The 19,031-nt window shown below is 47.6% G+C and overlaps 1 protein-coding gene across 1 annotated transcript; it reads right to left on the bottom strand.

Annotated features, from left to right (window-relative positions):
• Window positions 1-973: 973 nt before the first annotated feature.
• Window positions 974-18,168, bottom strand: TM6SF2 (transmembrane 6 superfamily member 2). Its single transcript, XM_053372594.1, has 10 exons — window positions 17,626-18,168; window positions 10,313-10,407; window positions 10,012-10,109; window positions 8,305-8,408; window positions 7,883-7,965; window positions 6,747-6,871; window positions 5,156-5,257; window positions 3,350-3,442; window positions 2,302-2,421; window positions 974-1,240 (listed from the first exon to the last, which is right to left on the bottom strand). Exons 1-10 carry the CDS (start codon window positions 17,712-17,714, stop codon window positions 1,040-1,042), a joined length of 1,110 nt encoding a protein of 369 aa, XP_053228569.1. The 5' UTR covers window positions 17,715-18,168; the 3' UTR covers window positions 974-1,039.
• Window positions 18,169-19,031: the final 863 nt, after the last annotated feature.

A 19,031-nucleotide genomic window follows, 5' to 3' on the forward strand; every position in this document is an offset into this window, starting at 1 on the left:
CACTGGTTATAACACCAGATTTCAAAGGCATCAAGTTAAAAGAATGCCACGGTGGTTTGGGGACACTGGAAACCTCAAGATTTTTTGGGGGGGCGGGGTGAGGACACACAAACACACACTGAACAAGAAGCAAGCAGTTCAAAAACCATCTATAAATGTTTTTATTTTGTAAACAATGACATATGTGAGTGTCCCCATGCTCATTCCAATTCTAGGTTTCCACTTCTATCTTGTGCAACAACACCTTTTGTTTGCAAGTCAGCATTGTTCTAGTCAGGGTTGGTTTTTGCAGCCCATCTCTCCATCAAGGGATCCAGTGTCCCCCTAAATCTGTTCTCCGTCAGAGGAAAGTGAGTGGAGGCAGGAACTGGAAAAGGAAAGCAAGGAAGATCTTTATTTTTCCTGTCTCCCACCTTGCAAGGAGGTGAGGGTGCAGAACAAGGGCACATAAGAGCTTTTAAAGGTTTTAGAAACTGCTCAACCCCTTAGCCAAAGACCACCCAAGAGCATCACACAAGTGCCACAGAAAGAGGCAGCCTACAGCTGAAATTTGAGAGAGTGGCTCGGCTTCTTTCTGTCCAGACACCTGGCGATGTTTGCTGACTGTGGTGCCCTGGCTGGCTAGTCTGGGCAGGACCCGAACCAGCGGATTCAAACAGGAATAAGGGGGACTCCAACTTTCTGATGGCAAGAGCTGTTCAACTCTTTCCTTGGAGGCTTTTAAACAGAGGTTGGGTGGCTGTCTGCCAGGGATCCTTCAGCTGAGATTCCTGCATTGCAGGGGGTTGGACTAGATGGCCCTCAGGGGTCCCTTCCACCTTGACAATTCTGTGAAGTGTGCTAGCACTGAGTAGACAAGGCAGCTGCTGCTGCTGGGAGCTTCAGGAGAGCCCCCGAGTGGACATGAAGCCACAGAGATATTAAAAAACAAAAACCCACAGGCAAACTGGCGAGCAGGGTTTGTGCTTTTTTGGCTTTGCACAATGCGATCTGGTTTGCAGCCGGACAGTGGAGGGAGGCGACCCCCGGCTCCTCTGCCTCATTGCTTCTTCTTGATGTCGTCTTGCGAGACCACCGGGGAGAAGAAGGCCGGATTGCAAAGGCAGCGGTACACCAGAAGGTGAGGCCCCACAGCGTAGGCAAGGTTGAAAAGGGTGACCAGCCACCAGGCACTTTCGGGGGTGCGGTAAGGAAACGGGGTGTGCTGGTGGAGCGAAGAGCCAGTATGAGAGAACTGAGCCTGGAAGGAGGAACAGACAGAGAGAGGAGGGCTGTTAGGACGTCCCTATCTTCACCAGAGAAATGTTGGAGGGTAGGGATAAGTCACTAGACAATCTTTAGAAGACATCTGAAGGCAGGCCCCACCCCTCTCCCCAAGCCACACCCTCTCTCTTAAGCCACACCCCTCTCCACAAACCGCACACAGGACTCAGCTATACAGTTGCAAATAAAATGTTTTAAGTGTGTTGTAAAGTGGGTGGCTAAACCACAGAGCCTAGGACTTGCCGATCAGAAGGTCAGCGGTTCAAATCCCTGCAACAGGGTGAGCTCCCATTGCTCGGTCCCTGCTCCTGCCAACCTAGCAGTTTGAAAGCACGTCAAAGTGCAAGTAGATAAATAGGTACCGCTCCGGCGGGAAGGTAAACGGCGTTTCCGTGCGCTGCTCTGGTTTGCCAGAAGTGGCTTAGTGGATCCACATGATCCAGAAAAACTGTCTGCAAACAAAATGTCGGCTCCCTCGGACAGTAAAGCGAGATGACCGCGCAACCCCAGAGTCGTCCGTGACTGGACTTAACTATCAGGGGTCCTTTACCTTTTTAAAAGTGCAGTATTCAAATGTGACACTAGATGGCGATGGTGAGCTACAGCAAATTTAGCATATTTCTCAAAATATTTTTTCAAAAAGCATTTTCACAGCGTTTTTTTATATGTGTGTAGATTCCACCACACTCTATTAAGCCACACCCACCAGCCCTGTTTCCCACCCTCCTTAAACATTTTCACCGGGGTGTCCGTGAAATCTGAGCATGCCGGGAAGGAGGGCGGAGAGGGCTGTGTGCAAGGCGGTCTGGGAACCAGCCTGCTCTGCACAGAGAAACCTGGCATGTGTTGCTCCGCCCACATCTGGTCATGGCCCCGCCACCATTGGGATGTGGCCCCCGCAAAGCTGCCCAGAACGGAATTCGGCCCTCGCCTCCCTCAGAATACCCTGTGGAAATCCCAGAATTGGAACTGGTGTCCTGTGACAAAGCAGAAGAAAGCTCCTTAGCCCCTGCTGCAGTCCACACGTGTCCACGTTACCTGGGCAACGGCGCCAGCGGAGATCAGGGCCCAGTCGGGCATCCATAAGCTTCCCGGGGTGAGCAAGCCGTAAAGGCAGAGGCAGAAATATGGCAGGCCATAGAACAGGAAGACGAGCATCTGGGAAGAAAGGCAGGCAGGAGAGTTAGGAGGCAGAGCAGGGCAGCAGTCAGAGTTCGGTCAAATCTCTAGGCGACCGCAGAAACTCTTGACTGCCTTTGAGGCACAAGGACAAAAAGCAAGCCAAGTTTTTAAAAATATTTTAAATGAGAAACAGTGTGCTTGCAAAGGCTTGTTGTTGGAATCATAGAATCAGAGATGGAAGGGATCCTGAGGATCATCTAGTCCAACCCGCTGCAATGCAGGAATATGCAGCTGTCCCAGACGGGGATCAAAGCTGCAACCTTGGCGTTATCAGCGCCCAGCTCCAACCGACTGAGCTATCCAGTTGTTGTTGTTGTTGTTGTTGTTATATTTATACTTCTTCCTATCCTGCCTTTCCTGCAGCCAGGACGGCTTCCACAAATTAAAACAGCCACAGATAAAATACAGAAAGCTTGAAACATGTAAAAGAGTCAAATGTAATTAAACTCCGACAGATTTTTTTTTTTAATCATAAAATGCACATAATAAAAACAGTGCTATCAAAAAGCCCTTAAAACACAGACCTGCTGGAATAGAAAAGCCTTTGCCTGCGGTGGAAGGACAGCGAGGAGGGAGCCAGTCTGGCTGCCCCAGGGAGAGAGTTCCCCCCCTTCCTTTCACTCAGTGACGTAGTCTAATTTGTGGCAGATTGAGGTGTGCAATGGATCAAAGCAGGGCTCAGGACTAACAGTTGGCCAAGTATGAGTCCCAATTTCTTCCACAAGAAATTTGTGATTTGATCCCAGAATGTCCTGATTTCCCTTAGGACGTCCCAATTTTCATCGGAGAAATGTTGGAGGGTATGGACTTCGGTGAGTTCTGGTGCTATGAGAGAGGGAGGAAAACCTCTCTCTCTCCACGGACGCTCCCTTTCCCCCGCAGAAGAATAAGAGGCTCTGCTCACCTGGATTTTGGGATAAGCCACCGGGTCGCGCAGGTACGGCTCCTGCTGGTTGATGTAGTCAAAGCAGACGTCCGCCTTGCAGTCCAGAACAACCTGGAGGCAAGAGCAGATCAAAGAGGATGGGGGGCGGAATTTGGTGGGGCTTTTTATCAGGAGAAATTAGGAGCAGCTAATGGAAGGACGCGGATGGCGCTGTGGGTTAAACCACAGAGCCTAGGACTCGCCGATCAGAAGGTCGGCGGTTTGAATCCCCGCAATGATGGGGTGAGCTCCCGTTGCTCAGTCCCTGCTCCTGCCAGCCTAGCAGTTCGAAAGCACGTCAAAGTACAAGTAGATTAATAGGTACCGCTCCGGCGGGAAGGTAAACGGCGTTTCCGTGCGCTGCTCTGGTTCGCCAGAAGCGGCTTAGTCCTGCTGGCCACATGACCTGGAAGCTGTACGCCAGCTAAAGCGAGATGAGCGCCACAACCCCAGAGTCATCCACAACTGGACCTAACGGTCAGGGGTCCCTTTACCTAATGGGAGGAGGGGTGGGCAGCCTCCGGCCCCCAGGCCAAATCTGGCCTAGCATGGGTCCCAGTTTGGACCACAAGGACATTTCTCCCCCTCTAAAGCTACACCCCCCTGTCTTATGTATGGCACATTAGGGCAGGGGGCCAGCTTGGATAAAATGTTGAGGGGCCCACCCCCACATAATCGATCACATGTTGCGGTGCAACACCATTTGAATGGCAGTGTGCATTAACTATGGAGGGTCCCAGCCCCCTCAAATATTTTATTGGGGGGACGAAGTTGGCACAAGGTAGAGAGAGCCAGCTTCTTGTGGGGAACTTGGTCACTCGGCCAGCAGCCAGCCAAGGAAGCCCTGTGCGCTATGTCTCCCAAGCACCCAACTCCTGGCTGGCTGCCATGGGAGAGGCCAGCCACCAGCCTATGGCTACAATGATGGGCAATTGCCAGGTGGGTCGCCCACCCACCCCACAAACCTGTCAAAGTTGTGCCACAGTGGGGGGCACAACCATGAAACAGCAGAACTGATAAGGATTTGGGTTTTGTTTTATAAAGCAAGGGAATTTGGGGAAATGATATGTAATGAGATAAAAAAGATGTTTAAAGTGATTATATATTTTCAAAAATCAAGCTCTTCTAGTGATTATAGGGAAAGAAGATTATGCTGCTTATGTATGTAAACAGCAGCATATTTTCCCTATGCATAAAAATGGAAAAAAGAAGAAGGATTAGTGAAGTGGTGGACTATGCTGAATCGGCAAAGCTAATCGCTAAAAGGAGAGAACTTAACAATGATTGCTTTATGGAAGAATGGAAGCCTTTTTCGGACTATTTAAAGAAATAGGATCGTATGATGAATTTGCATGCAGGATTTGAACTATGAGCAACAGAACGAATGAGAGATTATTGAATTATTGTCATAATGCGAGGGAGGGAAGACAGGGTGCAGCAAGGGGGAGAAATAAAAAACGCCCTGGGAAATGGGAGGGGACGTTGACCAAGTGAAAGAAGAATCTATTCTGTATTGGAATGCACATGTGAAATTTCTGGAAATTTAATGAAATATATTTGGCAAAAAAATGATTTTTTTAAAAAAAGATGGTTCTAGTCCTCATGAATTCTGTTTGGGCATCTGTCTCACTGACTTGGCAGCGGGTCTCCAGGTTTTCAAGGAGGGAATTGCATCCTCCACCCCCACCCCCTACCTGGAGGGGACCAAACTGAGACATTCTGCCCGCAAAGCAGATACTCTAACCACTGAGCAATGCTGCCTCCGGAAGATAACCATATGCTCACCAGTCCCCGGAACAGAGTGAAGCTGATGTCGAAAAGGAAGAAGCCCACCAGGACCAAGTCCAGCGGGCGCTGCAGGAGGCTTTTGCGCTGCTCTTCCGAAACCTTCCCCAAAGGAGGAAAAAGGAAAGTAAGCTGACAGAATTATAGAACTGTTGAGCTGGAAGGGACCCCAGGGGCCATCTAGTCCAACCCCCTGCGGGTCTTGAGCTGATAGTGCGTTTGATATGTGTGGCATGAGCCTATAAACCAGGAGTGGCTGGAATATAAATAATAAAATTATTTATTATTATTATTATTATTATTAGTTCTGAAACTCAGGCACGGAGGTCTGACCGGCTCTGGGGATTTTGCTGTCCTCTGTCAGAAACAGGGCACTGCGCTGGGCAGTCTGAGCCACCGAGACAGTTCCTTATAGGCCCTTAGATAAGCCTATGGGGCACACATTCGCTGTAGTAACTGAGTGTATCTTCTGCAGACATTCGCAGTCTATCTCGCCCCACATGTGGGGCTTCTCTGTTTCAGGAAGTTTTTTATGTTTGACGACTTATGATGTTTTTATATGTGCTGGAAGCCGCCCAGAGTGGCTGGGGAAACCTGGCCAGATGGGTGGAGAATTAATAATAATAATAATAATAATAATAATAATAATAATTATTATTATTATTATTATTATTATTTCCTAGCACTTGAGCTGGAACCCGCAGTTGGTGCAAAATGCTGCATCAGGGTTGCTGACAGGAGTGAGACGCCATCTGCATGTCACTTCTGTGCTCAGAGATCTTCATTAGTTAACAATTGGCTACTGGGCCAAGTTCAAACAAGCAAATAAAAACCCTGAACCACTTGCAGAAAGGAAAATGAGGTCACCTATGACATCACCTCACATCATGCAGGCTCCTTCAGCCACTTCAATCTGCAGAACTGCCAACTTCACAGGGTGACCGCGATCATTTGGGTGTGACTGCACCGAACTTTGGAACTCCTGGCTGACTGGCTCCTGCTGAAAGCTTTTTTCCTCTTTTTCATTTAGGCGAGCCTATCCAGATGTCTCAACGTGTTTCCTTTTAAACTGATAGTTGGCTTTACTTATTCTTATTTTCAAATGCTTTCCATCATTGTTGTTGATTTTTGCAGGGCGTGTTTCTGATAACATTATTGTTTTATTCTGACCGTAGATTGCTTTGACCACCATAAAATCATAGAATCATATGGGGACTGAACTTGCAACTTTTGTGTTATCGGCACCCTGTGCTCTAACCAACTGAGCTGTCCCTGCTGAAAGCGGTACTTAAATCTCCTGATGTGTGATTAAAAAAGAAAGAAAGAAAGCTGGTGTCTAGAGAGGAAGCACTGGGGAGGTCGATTGGGAACAAGATTCTGGACCGGGCAGACCTTTGCTCTGATTCAAGGAGGCTCTTCTGACAGTGGTTTAGGGCAGCTAAGAAGAACCTCCACTCAAAAGGGCAGTCTACCTCCTACCAAATGCTGGAGGGAAGAGAACGCTGGTGCCTCTGGGGTTTTTCTGGGGTGATGGGTTTCCTAGCTATCAGAGTCAGGATGCTTTGGCTTAGAAGGCGTTTTCTTCCATTACCTTATCGGCCGTCTCGAGGGACAACGTCTTGGGCTGGGCATAGATCCTGGAGGCAGCCCAGATGAGGGCAAGGAGCAAAGGGACGTTGAGGAAGAAGTCCGGACGGATCTCAGAACCGTATTTCCCTGGGAAGCAAGGATTGGTCTCAGTCCACCCACAAGTTAATAATAATAATAATAATAATAATAATAATAATAATAATAATACCCCGCCCTTCCTGGTTCAAAAACCGGGCTCAGGGCAGCTAACAACAAATTTAAAACACTTAATTGTAAAAGCAGCATAAAATACAGTATAAAACATGAATAACAATAAATTCAGAATTCAAAAATCAATTTAGGGGGGAAATCCATCCAATAAACATTAGATCATCACCAGGGCTAGCTGGATAAATTAGTCCTACTTGGGCCAGCGATGAGACCAGGGGAGAATTAGCTGTGGGGTCTCAGAGCGGGGAATCTTCATAAAAAGGGGAAGGGGAGGGAAGGAAGGGGAATAAAAGATCAGGCTAAGTTCAAATTGAAAGCCAGGCGGAATAGCTTTGTCTTACAGGCCCTGTGGAAGGAAGTTAAATCCTGCAGGGCCCTGGTCTCATGGGACAGAGCGTTCCACCAGGTCGGAGCCATCACTGAGAAGGCCCTGGCCCTGGTGGAGGATAGTCTGACTTCCTTAGGGCCCGGGACCTCTAAACTATGGTTATTTCGTGGACCTTAAGGTCCTCTGTGGGGCAGACCAGGAGAGGCGGTCTCGTAAATACGAGGGCCCTAAGCCACAAAGTTAAATCTTGGGGACGCCAGTCAGCCCAGTTCTCCTGAGGGACTTTATTAGAACATGGATGGTGGAATCATCTGCCCCCCACCTGCTGCCAGTCCGTGTGGACGATACTGGTTTGGGTGGACCACATGGTCTGGCTCAGAAGAAAGGCAGTTTGTTGAGGTGTGTCAGAAATCCCACCCAGCGTCTGGGCAAATCCCTAAAAGAAGCATAGTATAGTTGGAAGGGACCCAAGGGTCATCTAGTCCAACCCCCTGCAGTGCCGAAATCTCAGCCAAAGCTGAGGTAAGGAGAACTAAACTCTTCCCATTTTTCATTCGAAAGGGAGGATTATGGCAAGCGTTTCTCAGGGAGCAACTCACCAACCACATTCCCCAGCAGGTAGACGGCAAAGTTCATGGTGAGGGATCCGACCCAGTAGAGCCCAAAGTTCCGGAAACTCTTTCTGGACAGCAAACAGAGAGTCAGCACAGCTGGCCTACTCAGCCCCACCAAGTACAATTGGGGTCTATTCCCCCACTCCTCACCCCCAGCCTGAAAAATCCTCCCCCCTCTGTCCCAGAGAGAGTTTTTATGCCCCCCAAACAGCTCCAGGACCTGCAAAAACCCAGGGACTCCACAAAGCACTACCAGTTGGATTTCTGCCTGGCACCTTTACAAGGGTTCTGCAAAATCCCCAACAGAACGGACGACCTCTGGACTCTCTTTTGTTGGAGGTTTTTAAACAGATGACCCTTGATATTCCTTCCAGCTCTACAAGTTTATGACAACAGACCTGTCTCACCTTTGAGTGATGGCTGCAATCATGGCCAGCTGGAGGGCAAAGTGGGTGGTGGCAGACCAATAGCAGTTCATCATACCGTGAGCTGTGCTTAGGTATGGCTCACCCTATAGGAAGCAGAAACCAAGATGTCAGTCACGGCCAGAGGAACGGCTAAGGGAGCTGGGCATGTTTAGCCTGGAGAAGAGGAGGTTAAGGGGTGATATGATAGCCATGTTCAAATATATAAATGGATGTCACATAGAGGAGGGAGAAAGGTTGTTTTCTGCTGCTCCAGAGAAGCGGACACGGAGCAATGGATCCAAACTGCAGGAAAGAAGATTCCACCTAAACATTAGGAAGAACTTCCTGACAGTAAGAGCTGTTTGACAGTGGAATTTGCTGCCAAGGAGTGTGGTGGAGTCTCCTTCTTTGGAGGTCTTTAAGCAAAGGCTTGACAACCATATGTCAGGAGTGCTCTGATGGTGTTTCCTGCTTGGCAGGGGGTTGGACTCGATGGCCCTTGTGGTCTCTTCCAACTCTAGGATTCTAGGATTCTATGACCCGTCCCGTCCTTCTACCATCCATTTCAACATCTGCACGTCCCCCAGAAATTAAAAGTTGTGACTCTGCGGCCAAAAAGCAGATTTTGCATGAAACAGACACACACACACACAAACAGGTTAGTTCCTGGCATTTCCAGCTGTGGCTGAGGAAATGGTACCTAAATCCCCATCTGAAAACCTGAAGAGATGCTGCCAGCCAGTGTAGACAGCACTAAGCTGGATGGATCAATGATCTGACTTGACTTGAGGCAGCTGCCTATTTGAATCGGTTCTTTATTCAAAACGCTGAGGACTAGAACCTTTTTTTTTAAAGTCGTTTAGTCATGTCCGACTCTTCGTGACCCCCTGGACCAGAGCACGCCAGGCACTCCTGTCTTCCACTCCCTCCCGCAGTTTGGTCAAACTCATGCTGGTAGCTTCGAGAACACTGTCCCACCATCTCGTCCTTTGTCGTCCCCTTCTCCTTGCGCCCTCCATCTTTCCCAACATCAGGGTCTTTTCCAGGGAGTCTTCCCTCCCTGCGAGAAGTGAGATTATAGGGAACCAGGCAGAGGGCCTTCTCAGTAGTGGCACCCGCCCTGTGGAACGCCCTCCCACCAGATGTCAAAGAGAACAACAACTACCAGACTTTTAGAAGACATCTGAAGGCAGCCCTGTTTAGGGAAGCTTTTAATGTTTGACAGACCACTGTATTTTAATATTTTGTTGGAAGCCGCCCAGAGTGGTGGGGTATAAATATATTATTGTTGTTGTTGTTGTTGTTGTTGTTGTTGTTGTTGTTAATAATATTATTATTTGCACAACCAGTCCGGATCCAATGATTCCCAGGCATGCGCCTCCACATGGTGAAGACATCAGGTGCCATCCTGGCACCCAGGCGTCCTCACTTGGTCACAGGTGGCCAATAGGTGCAAAGAGTGCCTAGCTAATTTTGAGCACTGGCTGTTAATGGTGTCACTACCTATGCCCAAGCTGTAGAAAGGTACAGATGTACCCCCTTCTCTTAAAAGGTCTTGTGTCTTCGGGGGCCTGGCTGAAAGGAAACCTGGCTGAAAGGTTTTATGTGATAAAACCACCCACCGCTCAGAGAAAGGTTTGAAGCGTCTGATATGGGTCGCACACCCTCCGCGCCCTCCCGGTTGCACTCCTGCCTGCGAGGACTTGCCTGTCTCGTGTAGCCTTCCAGGAAGTTGCTTATGTAGCCATCTTCTTCCAGAACAATGACGGCGCTGATTCCCGACACGAAGGAAAGTACAACGAACACTGCAGGGATATGGGGAAATAAATATTTGTGTTTTCCACTGAATGCACTTTTGAGTTTCATGAGGGATAGCGACATTTTTTTTTGTAAAGGTGACCAGGTGGCCAACTGTTTACACACATACGTTAAACACACACACAGAGAAAGAGAAGCAGGGAGGGGGGGGGCAGGCAGGAAGATGCCCCAAGAGAAAGGAGAGACTTACCGTAGAAGAGGGCATCCTCAGAGTCACTTGCGGAGTAAACCAGAGCAAACAGGAATAAGAGGATCCCGAAGGCAGTCACTGCGATGGCCGAGGGGCTGCAAGGAGGAGAAAACAATGAAAAAGAAGCAACACGTTTGGTTGTGCATGGCTTAACCATTTCTTCCTATGCCCAGATGTTATGTACTGAGTTGAATAGGATCCAAACTGCAGCAGTCTGATTGGTCCTAGAACAATAGGATCCAAAAGGCAGCAGTCTGATTGGTCCTAGAACAATAGGATTCAGAATGCAGCAGTCTGATTGGTCCTAGAACAATGCAGCAGTATGATTGGTTGGCAGGAACTACCCAATCATGCCCCAGATAGAAGTGAATCCACAACCTGATTGGCTTACAGTAGAATTCCGGAATTAGCCAATCATGTGCAGCCCATTGTGTAAATAATGTATATAAAGCTGATACTTTGAGGGGACTTTCATTCATTCCTCCTCACCACTATGAGCTGAATAAAGAGCATGAAATCACTTCGCGACTCTGAGTATATTTCACCAGACATCCTGCTACTTTAACGTAAGAGTCATCCTGCTGGATCAAGCCCACAGGGCCCACCTAGTCTAGCATCCTGGCCTCGATTCAGAAGTATGCTGCCGACATCTGGGGGGAGGCAGAGCACAGCCGTCCTGCCTAGGAGACATCGACAGCATACCCTCCAACATTTCTCTAGGGATGGAGGTGGCCTAGTTAACAACAACAACAATTTTTATACCCCACCCACCCACACATCTGCCTGGGTTGCTCCAACCGCTCTGGGCAGCTTGCGGCATATATAAAAACAAAAATAAAACATTAAACATTAAAACAGCTTCCCTATATGGGGCCTTCAGATGTCTTCTAAAGGTAATAACCTACTATTATTATTATTATTATTATTATTTATTAATTAATAGTACTATTATATAGGATTTCCCTATTTTCATCGGAGAAATGTTGGAGGCCATGAAAATGCTTTGTGAGTCCACATCTAATCTTGCCCTTTTATCAAATTTATTCATTGGTTTGTGCTTTTCTTTTTGGCAAGCTACTGAAAAATAAAATAACATCAAACTGGGATGAAGGGCTTTTCTCAGGAGGGTGGAGGTTGTATGTTGTGTGTCCTAATAGAGCACCTTCCTTCTGGTAGGGAGTGCTCTGTGGGGTGGGGAACAACAAAACCTTGCAGGGCGAGGAGGGTCAGTTGCACGGGGAGGGGAAGCACCCCCGCTTTCATCTGAGGAATGTTAGAGGGTATCATTTCGGCTCTTTATTCCAAACCCTGAGGACTAGAGCCCCACTTTGGGTTTGAGGAAGGGCCATAGCTTTCCAGGCTTCCAGGCAGAAAGTCTGTGTGCAGATCAAGGCTGGAGATCAAGGCTGCAGCCTTCTGCATGCACAGGAGCTGTTCTGCTGCAACCCTGGTCCAAAACCCGAATTGACATTCAGGTCACACAAAAAACCCTTTTCCTCTGCAAACCTGCAGCTCCAGCACTTGCAGATGTCACCCGGGAAGGGGTAGGGACAGCCCCTGAGCTGCAAATTGAAAGGTGGTTTTCTCTCTGTGTGTGTGTGTGTGAGAGAGAGAGAGAGAGAGAGAGAGAGAGAGAGAGAGAGGCAGCTCAGAAGCAGCCACTGTGCATCAGCCACACAGCTGCAATGCAGATCCAGACCAAACTCAGAAACCTCCTTGCAGCAGATTATATATATATGGCTCTAGAAAAAGCATCCGCAGAGCTGCACAGGGGGTCTTTCCAGATCAATCGCTGCCTGCAGTGGAAGCTAGCAGAGGACAAGTGGATCACGGAGGAAGAAGATTTATCCGGTTCAGATTTTTTAAAAGGGCTCCTTCAGCAGATGCACAAGCGATAAAACTCCACGCTTGGATTAGGGTCCCTTCCCTGGAAGAGGAGAGCAGGATTCTGGTCCTCATGAACAAAGGGCTGAATTACAAGGAACCCAGGAAGCTCAGCCCCTCCAAGTGCCCCTGTTTTCCAAGGACAGTCCTGGCTTTACAGAAGGCGTCCCAGTTTCTGATTTGATCCCGGAATGTCCCGCTTTTCCTTAGGAAACTCTACAGTTATATGATTCTGTGAAATACATATATGCCACCCTGGGCTCCTTGGTGCAAAGGGTGGGATATAAATGCAATTTCTCTCTCTGTTTGTGTGTGATTGAGTGGTATATAGAATCGTAGAACTGCAGAGTTGGAAGGGACCCCGAGGGTCATCTAGTCCAACCCCCGGCAACGCGGGAATATTTTGCCCAATGTGGTGCTCTAACCCACAACTCTGAGATTAAAAGTCTCATGCTCTACTGACTGAACTATCCTCCATTACTTATTGGATGCCGGTGGCGCTGGGGTCTAAACCACTGAACCTCTTGGGCTTGCTGATCGGAAGGTTGGCGGTTCGAATCCCCGCAACGGGGTGAGCTCCCGTTGCTCGGTCCCTGCTCCTGCCAACCTAGCAATTCGAAAGCATGTCAAAGTGCAAGTAGATAAATAGGTACCGCTCCGGCGGGAAGGTAAACGGCGTTTCCGTGCGCTCTGGCACTTGTCACGGTGCGCCAGAAGCGGTTTAGTCCTGCTGGCCCCATGACTGGAAAGCTGTCTGTGGACAAATGCCGGCTCCCTTGGCCTGTAAAGCGAGATGAGTGCTGCAACCCCATAGTCAAGTTTGACTGGACTTACCGGTAACTGTCCAGGGGTCCTTCACCTTTACCTTTACCTTTACCATTACTTATACTACTTGAAAATATATATATATATATATATATATATATATATATATATATATATATATATATATATATATATTTAATGGATATTTAGAGATAGACTGCACCTGAACTTGGGGTTTCTATTTATTCCTTTAAAAACAACCACCTTGTGAGCTATTTATTAGCTGATGTGGCTAATAGGAAGGCTGCTTGCATGTCGCCAACCTGCCCATCCCCGCTCAAGGGTAAGCCTAGCTATGATTCACCAGGCTGCTGGGCCAGATAGCAGGTCCCTGTTTCCCAGATAGCGCAGGGAAAAGATCAAAGTCCGGCCGCCTGTCCAGAGTGCATCAGGCGTCAGCCAGCAGAGCCTTTAGGACATGAGTCCTACAGCTGCCAGACCAGGCCAAGCAGGGTGTGTGTGTGTGTGTGTGTGTGTGTGTGTGTTTGTGAATGGACCCTACACAACCCTTAATAAAATAGTAGGGGGAAACTGCAGTAAATACCGGTATGTTTGACAGTTGTTCGTTTCTTTGTTTAATTACAGTGGTACCTCGGGTTAAAGATGCTTCAGGTTACAGACGCTTCAGGTTACAGACTCTGCTAACCCAGAAATAGGACCTCGGGTTAAGAACTTTGCTTCAGGATGAGAACAGAAATCGTGCTCCGGTGGCGGCAGCGGGAGGCCCCATTAGCTAAAGTGGTACCTCAGGTTAAGAACAGTTTCAGGTTAAGAACGACCCTACAGAACAAATTAAGTTCTTAACCCGAGGTACCACTGTAATTGATTTTCCAAAAATCAACTTCCCTCACTCCCCACCATGATTTCCTCAATTTCTCTATTACTGCTGCATATTGTAATTATACCACGCCTTCTTTCCTCCAACTTTTTTCTCAGTATCTCGATGACTACTGTCCTTAATCCAAACTTGTTAGCATTTTAGCATATTTATAATGAGGTTTTTTAAATATCATCTACAAACATTTTCCAACCCTCCTTTAAGACTGACTCATCTCACTCTCTAATTTTACTAGCTAAACTTGCTAATTCAGCATATTCCATAAACTTCACCTGCCACTCCTCTGCTTGTGGCCTCTCCTTCCTTGGAGGTTTTTAGGCAGAGGTTGGATGGCTGTCTGCCATGGATGCTTTGGCTGAGATTCCTGCATTGCTGGGGGTTGGACTAGATGACCCTCAGAGGTCCCTTCCAACTCTACAATTCTATGATTCTATGCAGTTAGAAAGCTGATAGCCAAACAGGGATAAGTGGGCAATTGTCCACTTTGTAAACAGGAGTGAGAAATCCGGCATGGAATGTTAATGCATGCATTAAAAAGAAAAATAGATGTGAGAAATAATAGGGGGGGAGTCTCATCCAAAAGTTGTTATGCCATTTGCTGACTATTGGAGTCGTAGAGGTTGAAATAAAAAATTTAAGGCCATAGATAGATAGATAGATAGATAGATAGATAGATAGATAGATAGATGATAGATAGATAGATGATAGATAGAATAAATGTTCATAACTGCATATAAAAACCACATGTCTGAAACCCCACAGAAAAGGTCCTGAAACCATTTTGTCCCTCCCAAATTGACCTCAAATATTTCTCTGCAAGGTCAAAGGAAATGGAAAAGTCTCCCCATTGTCTTTTCCTTCACAAATCCTGTCTTAAGGGTACGTCTGTGTGTGACTAGGGTGAGCCTGTGACCTGGCTCAGGAAATAAGTATTTGTCATTACAAAAGACTGACCAGGCTCCCCAGAGTATCCAATCAAGTGAGCATTAACAGGTAACCTGTCAGACGAGATAAACAACGCACTCAGATTGCTGTTGTAGACTGCCTTTTCTGTGATATAGGGATGATGTATTGGGGGGCGGGCATGTTCTTGGGTTACACCCCTTGTGATGTCGGTATGATGTTTCTGGGGGTGATCTTGGACTCCAGGACAGGCAATTTAAAATGTCTATATAAGGGCAGGCACACCTTTGTTCTGGGTCCTCCTCCTTTCCTGCATGTGAGGGGAGCACCCTGTTGCAACAGTTCAATAAAGATCAGGCTTACGAGCTGCTTTGCTTCTCAATATTCTCTGGTTGGCCTCTGTTATTTTCTTTGACCGATGGAGAACCTGCAAAGGACTCTATAAGGGCTCTTGTGTCCCCCATAAGGGAATAAGGGCAGATTTTTGTTTATTACAATGCCAATGCAACAATAGTGGGAAGGTTTCGTTGGAAGTAATGCAGAATTTGTTCATAAACCGGCTAAACTGAACAAGAACAAAGAAAGCTGCCTTTATGGTTCATCTGTCTCAATACTGTCTGCACTGACTGGCAGAAGCTCTCCAGGGTTTGAAGCAAGGAGCCTTTTCCATCCCTGCCTGAAGCTGGACTGGACTGAACCTGGTTCTCTTTGTGCAAGGCAGATGCTGCAACCACTGAGCTGCTTCTTCCCTAAACGCCTCTTCCCCATCCACACATTTCTGAAAAGGGCAGTTTTAAATAGGTGCATCGCCTGCTCTGACCAGTAGCAGCAACTCCAGGATTACATACCCTCCCACATTTCTCCAATGAAAATAGGGATGTCCTGTTTACTACTACTAATAATAATAACAGCAATAATTTTATTATTTATACCCCACTCATCTGATAGGGTTGCCCCAGCCATTCTGGACAGCTTCCAATAAATATTTAAACATTAAACATCAAAAATCTTCTCTATCCAGGGCTGCCTTCAGATGCCTTCTAAAGGTTGTACAGTTACTTATCTCCTGGGCTTGGGGGTCGCATAACTCCAGACCCTCCAACATTTCCCTGATGAAAATAGGGACATTCTAAGGAAAAGTGGGACATTCTGGGATCAAATCAGAAACCGGGACAGCTTCTGTAAATCCGGGACGGTCCCTGGAAAATAGGGACACTTGGAGGGTCTGGGATTTCAGACTGGGGACATTTCCAGCAACACCTGAAAATGCTGGGGATCTGTGCCCCAATTCTTATGTTTGTCAATCCTCAGATAGAATCATAGGATTGTTGAGTTGAAGCGGACCCCCAACCCCCCTGTGCTGCAGGAACCGCTCTGCATTAATAGGGGATGTTGTTGCCCTATAGAGCATGCCCATTTCTTCAGATGGCTATATTGAAGAAGCGTCCCATGGTTAAACAGTGGAACTCCCTGCCACAGGATTAAACAAAGTCAGAGGCAGCAATGCTTCTGGATTCCAGCTGCTTCAGGACAGGAGAGGGCTCTTGGGCTCAAATCCTGCTTGCAAGATTTTTTTTTTTAAAAAAAGCTTAACTAAAAGTAGAAATAATCTGAATATTTGAAATTGAAATGCTTGCTGAGATGCCACCATCTCCCTCTCTAGCGAGCATTTCCCTAGAAAAAGTCAGTGCCTGCTTTTTGCAGGCAGCGTATCATGTCATCCTTCATTGCAATGTGCAAGCTATTCTCTGCAGAACATCAGAATTCAGGATACTACAGCATCTTTCTTGCTCAGCCAGGCACCACTTGTGCCATGCAGACGTCATTCTGTACCTTGCGGAGAGCAAAGACCTGGCTAAGGTTGAGAAGGGCAAGAGAGCGTCTCCCTGGGCTGTGCTTACTAGAAAAACTGCATTGCGGAAAAGGAAGAATTTGAGAAGGAAGTGCTGAAAAGGTTTTCAGCAAATCCAATAAACCTTTTAAAAAACAATATAAAAAAGGCGCGCTCTTTGTAATTTTGCAAAATATACTCGCCAGCTGCATAAAAGGTACTCCCTGATGTTAATTCTTTATTTGACTTCCTAGTTTTCAAATGAAAGAAGATTTTGACGGATTTTTCTGAGCATTTGGAGTCAAAAGAAAGTAATTTGGAACTACAGCTGCTGAAACATTTCATTCTGAATTGGCTAGACAGAGCCAAGCAGAGGACATGTGGGTGCCCTTCCCACCCCCACAACACAAATCCTGGCTCTGTGCATTCAGGTTTCCCATTGTGGCATCTGTGGGAACAGGATGCTGGACTCGATGGGTCACTGGTCTCATCCAGGAGGCTTTTCTTATGTCCTTAACAACTAATAAAGCAAAACAGCGGCGTAGACAGTCCAGTAAAACAATGCACCAAAATGGCACTAAAATTACCTTCTTGACAAGTTGCAAGATCGGCCTGCAAAACCCCCAAACCACCTCCTTGGCCTTAATACGTAACTAAGAATTCCTTTCTTAAAGCAATAAAGAAATAAAATCAGCAGTCACCACACAGTCTCTTTGAATGGCCATGCTCCAATAGGGGAAATTTCCAATAAGCTGACGTCCCCGTTTTCATCGGAGAAAGATTGGAGGGGACGCCTCTATTTAAATCGGAGAAATGTTGCGGTGTATGGAATAGGATGTCCCCATTTTCATTGGAGAAATGTTGGTAGGACCCAGAATGTATGTTTTACCCACGATTGCCTCAGCTGCTCCCAAGAGGGCCAGGGTCAGATGGCCAGGTAAGGGTGATCACCGGAGAGAGGAGATTTAGCAATGGTCAGGGTTATTATTATTTCTCCCCCACCCCCCGACGACGCCTTCACATGATACTCACTTGTCCAGGACGGCCAGGCCGTCCATCATGTAGAAGGGGAAGGCAAAGAGGAACAAGGCGATGGTCAAAAAGAGTGGATGGGGTTTCATGGTAAGAAAAAAAGTTCCGCGTGGCTCAGCCGGCTGGGAGTGCAAGGTCGTGGGAACGCACTGGGAAGCAAGTTGGAGGGTTAAGCGGCCGGCCGGCCAGCCCGACACGCAGGCGTTCCTCTCGCAGCTCCAGCGACGCCTCGCCAGCCGCTTTCCCACACTGCCCACCCCATAGGCAAAAGGGAACTATTTGGCAGTCCAAAGGTCAAAGGAGAAAGACTGCCTTGCACAAGACCCAGGGACCCACCTTTTAAAAGGGCGACACAGCTTTTTTAAACATTTGCTTCTCCCAAGGTGGTCCTGTCCACATATCCTTTCTTGGGGCTCCCATTACCACCAGCCCTGACCACTGGGCAAGCTGATCGCTGGGAGCCCCAGGTGGCAAAGCACATAATGGCAACTAGACATTCTGTTTTGGCAACTGCAACCTTGGTTTAAGGAGTTACTTGGCCCCTTGCTGATATATCCAAGTTTCTAACTGTCCCCAGGGTTTCAAATTACTGGCATCTGCTTGTCTCGAGACAATGGAGTGTGCCTGCGTGGCTGAAGTCAAATGGATTTGCAGCATCAAAGTGACCTCCCTGGAGGGTAAGCCTGGTCAGTGTGTCTGGAGGTCCTGGGCTCCCCAGACAAGACTCAGGGGATTTTCCCAGTGCAACCCAGAGATGCCCTTGGCAGGTGGACCTGCAACCTTCTGCATGCAAGGCTCTGTCACTGACCTGAGGCCCTTTCCCCAGAGATCTTTCAGGGGTGGAGGAAGTTGCCTCTTGACCTTGCCCTGTGCCAGCCAGAGTTTCCTCAAGGGGCTGCGCCAATCCTGGAGGAGCAAGGGTCGGCCACGTGGCACAGGCTGGCACACCGGTTTCGAAAACTGCACCGCCCTCTTCGTCTGCCTCTAGGAGCGCCCATTTGTGAAGAAGGTCTAAGGTTCAAGAACGGGTTGCAAGTCTTGCAATCAGGAGATTACTACCGCGTTTGGGGTGAGCACACCCCCCCTTTCCCCAGCGCCCCTCTCCATCTTCCAGCAACCTTTCCTGCAAGACCTGCACTCATTGCTTCCTGCGCATCAGGCGGCTTCACCCCTTCTCTCTGGCGAAATCCCAAAACGTTATGTGGGTTTTCGAAACAAAAGACAAACCTGCCTTTTAGATTTACAGACAGCTTTATTAACTTGTTGAAAGCCAAACGCTACAGTTTCATTGTTGAAATGATGATAATAATAATAATAAAAATAGAAACCAAAAAGGTCACGACATCCCAAAATAATAATAATAATAGAAGTGGTACAAGTCTGCTATGGGGGTGTGGGAGTTGAGA

The sequence above is a fragment of the Podarcis raffonei genome, chromosome 18 (genome assembly GCF_027172205.1).
Source record: "Podarcis raffonei isolate rPodRaf1 chromosome 18, rPodRaf1.pri, whole genome shotgun sequence".
Classification (NCBI taxonomy): Eukaryota; Metazoa; Chordata; class Lepidosauria; order Squamata; family Lacertidae; genus Podarcis; species Podarcis raffonei.

Coding starts and splice junctions, on each gene's coding strand:
- TM6SF2 (XM_053372594.1), bottom strand. CDS start 17,714: ATGAAACCCCATCCACTCTTTTTGACCATCGCCTTGTTCCTCTTTGCC. Junction 10,408..17,625: donor GGCCTGGCCGTCCTGGACAA/GTGAGTATCATG, acceptor TCCTCCTTGCAG/CCCCTCGGCCATCGCAGTGA. Junction 10,110..10,312: donor TGAGGATGCCCTCTTCTACG/GTAAGTCTCTCC, acceptor ATATCCCTGCAG/TGTTCGTTGTACTTTCCTTC.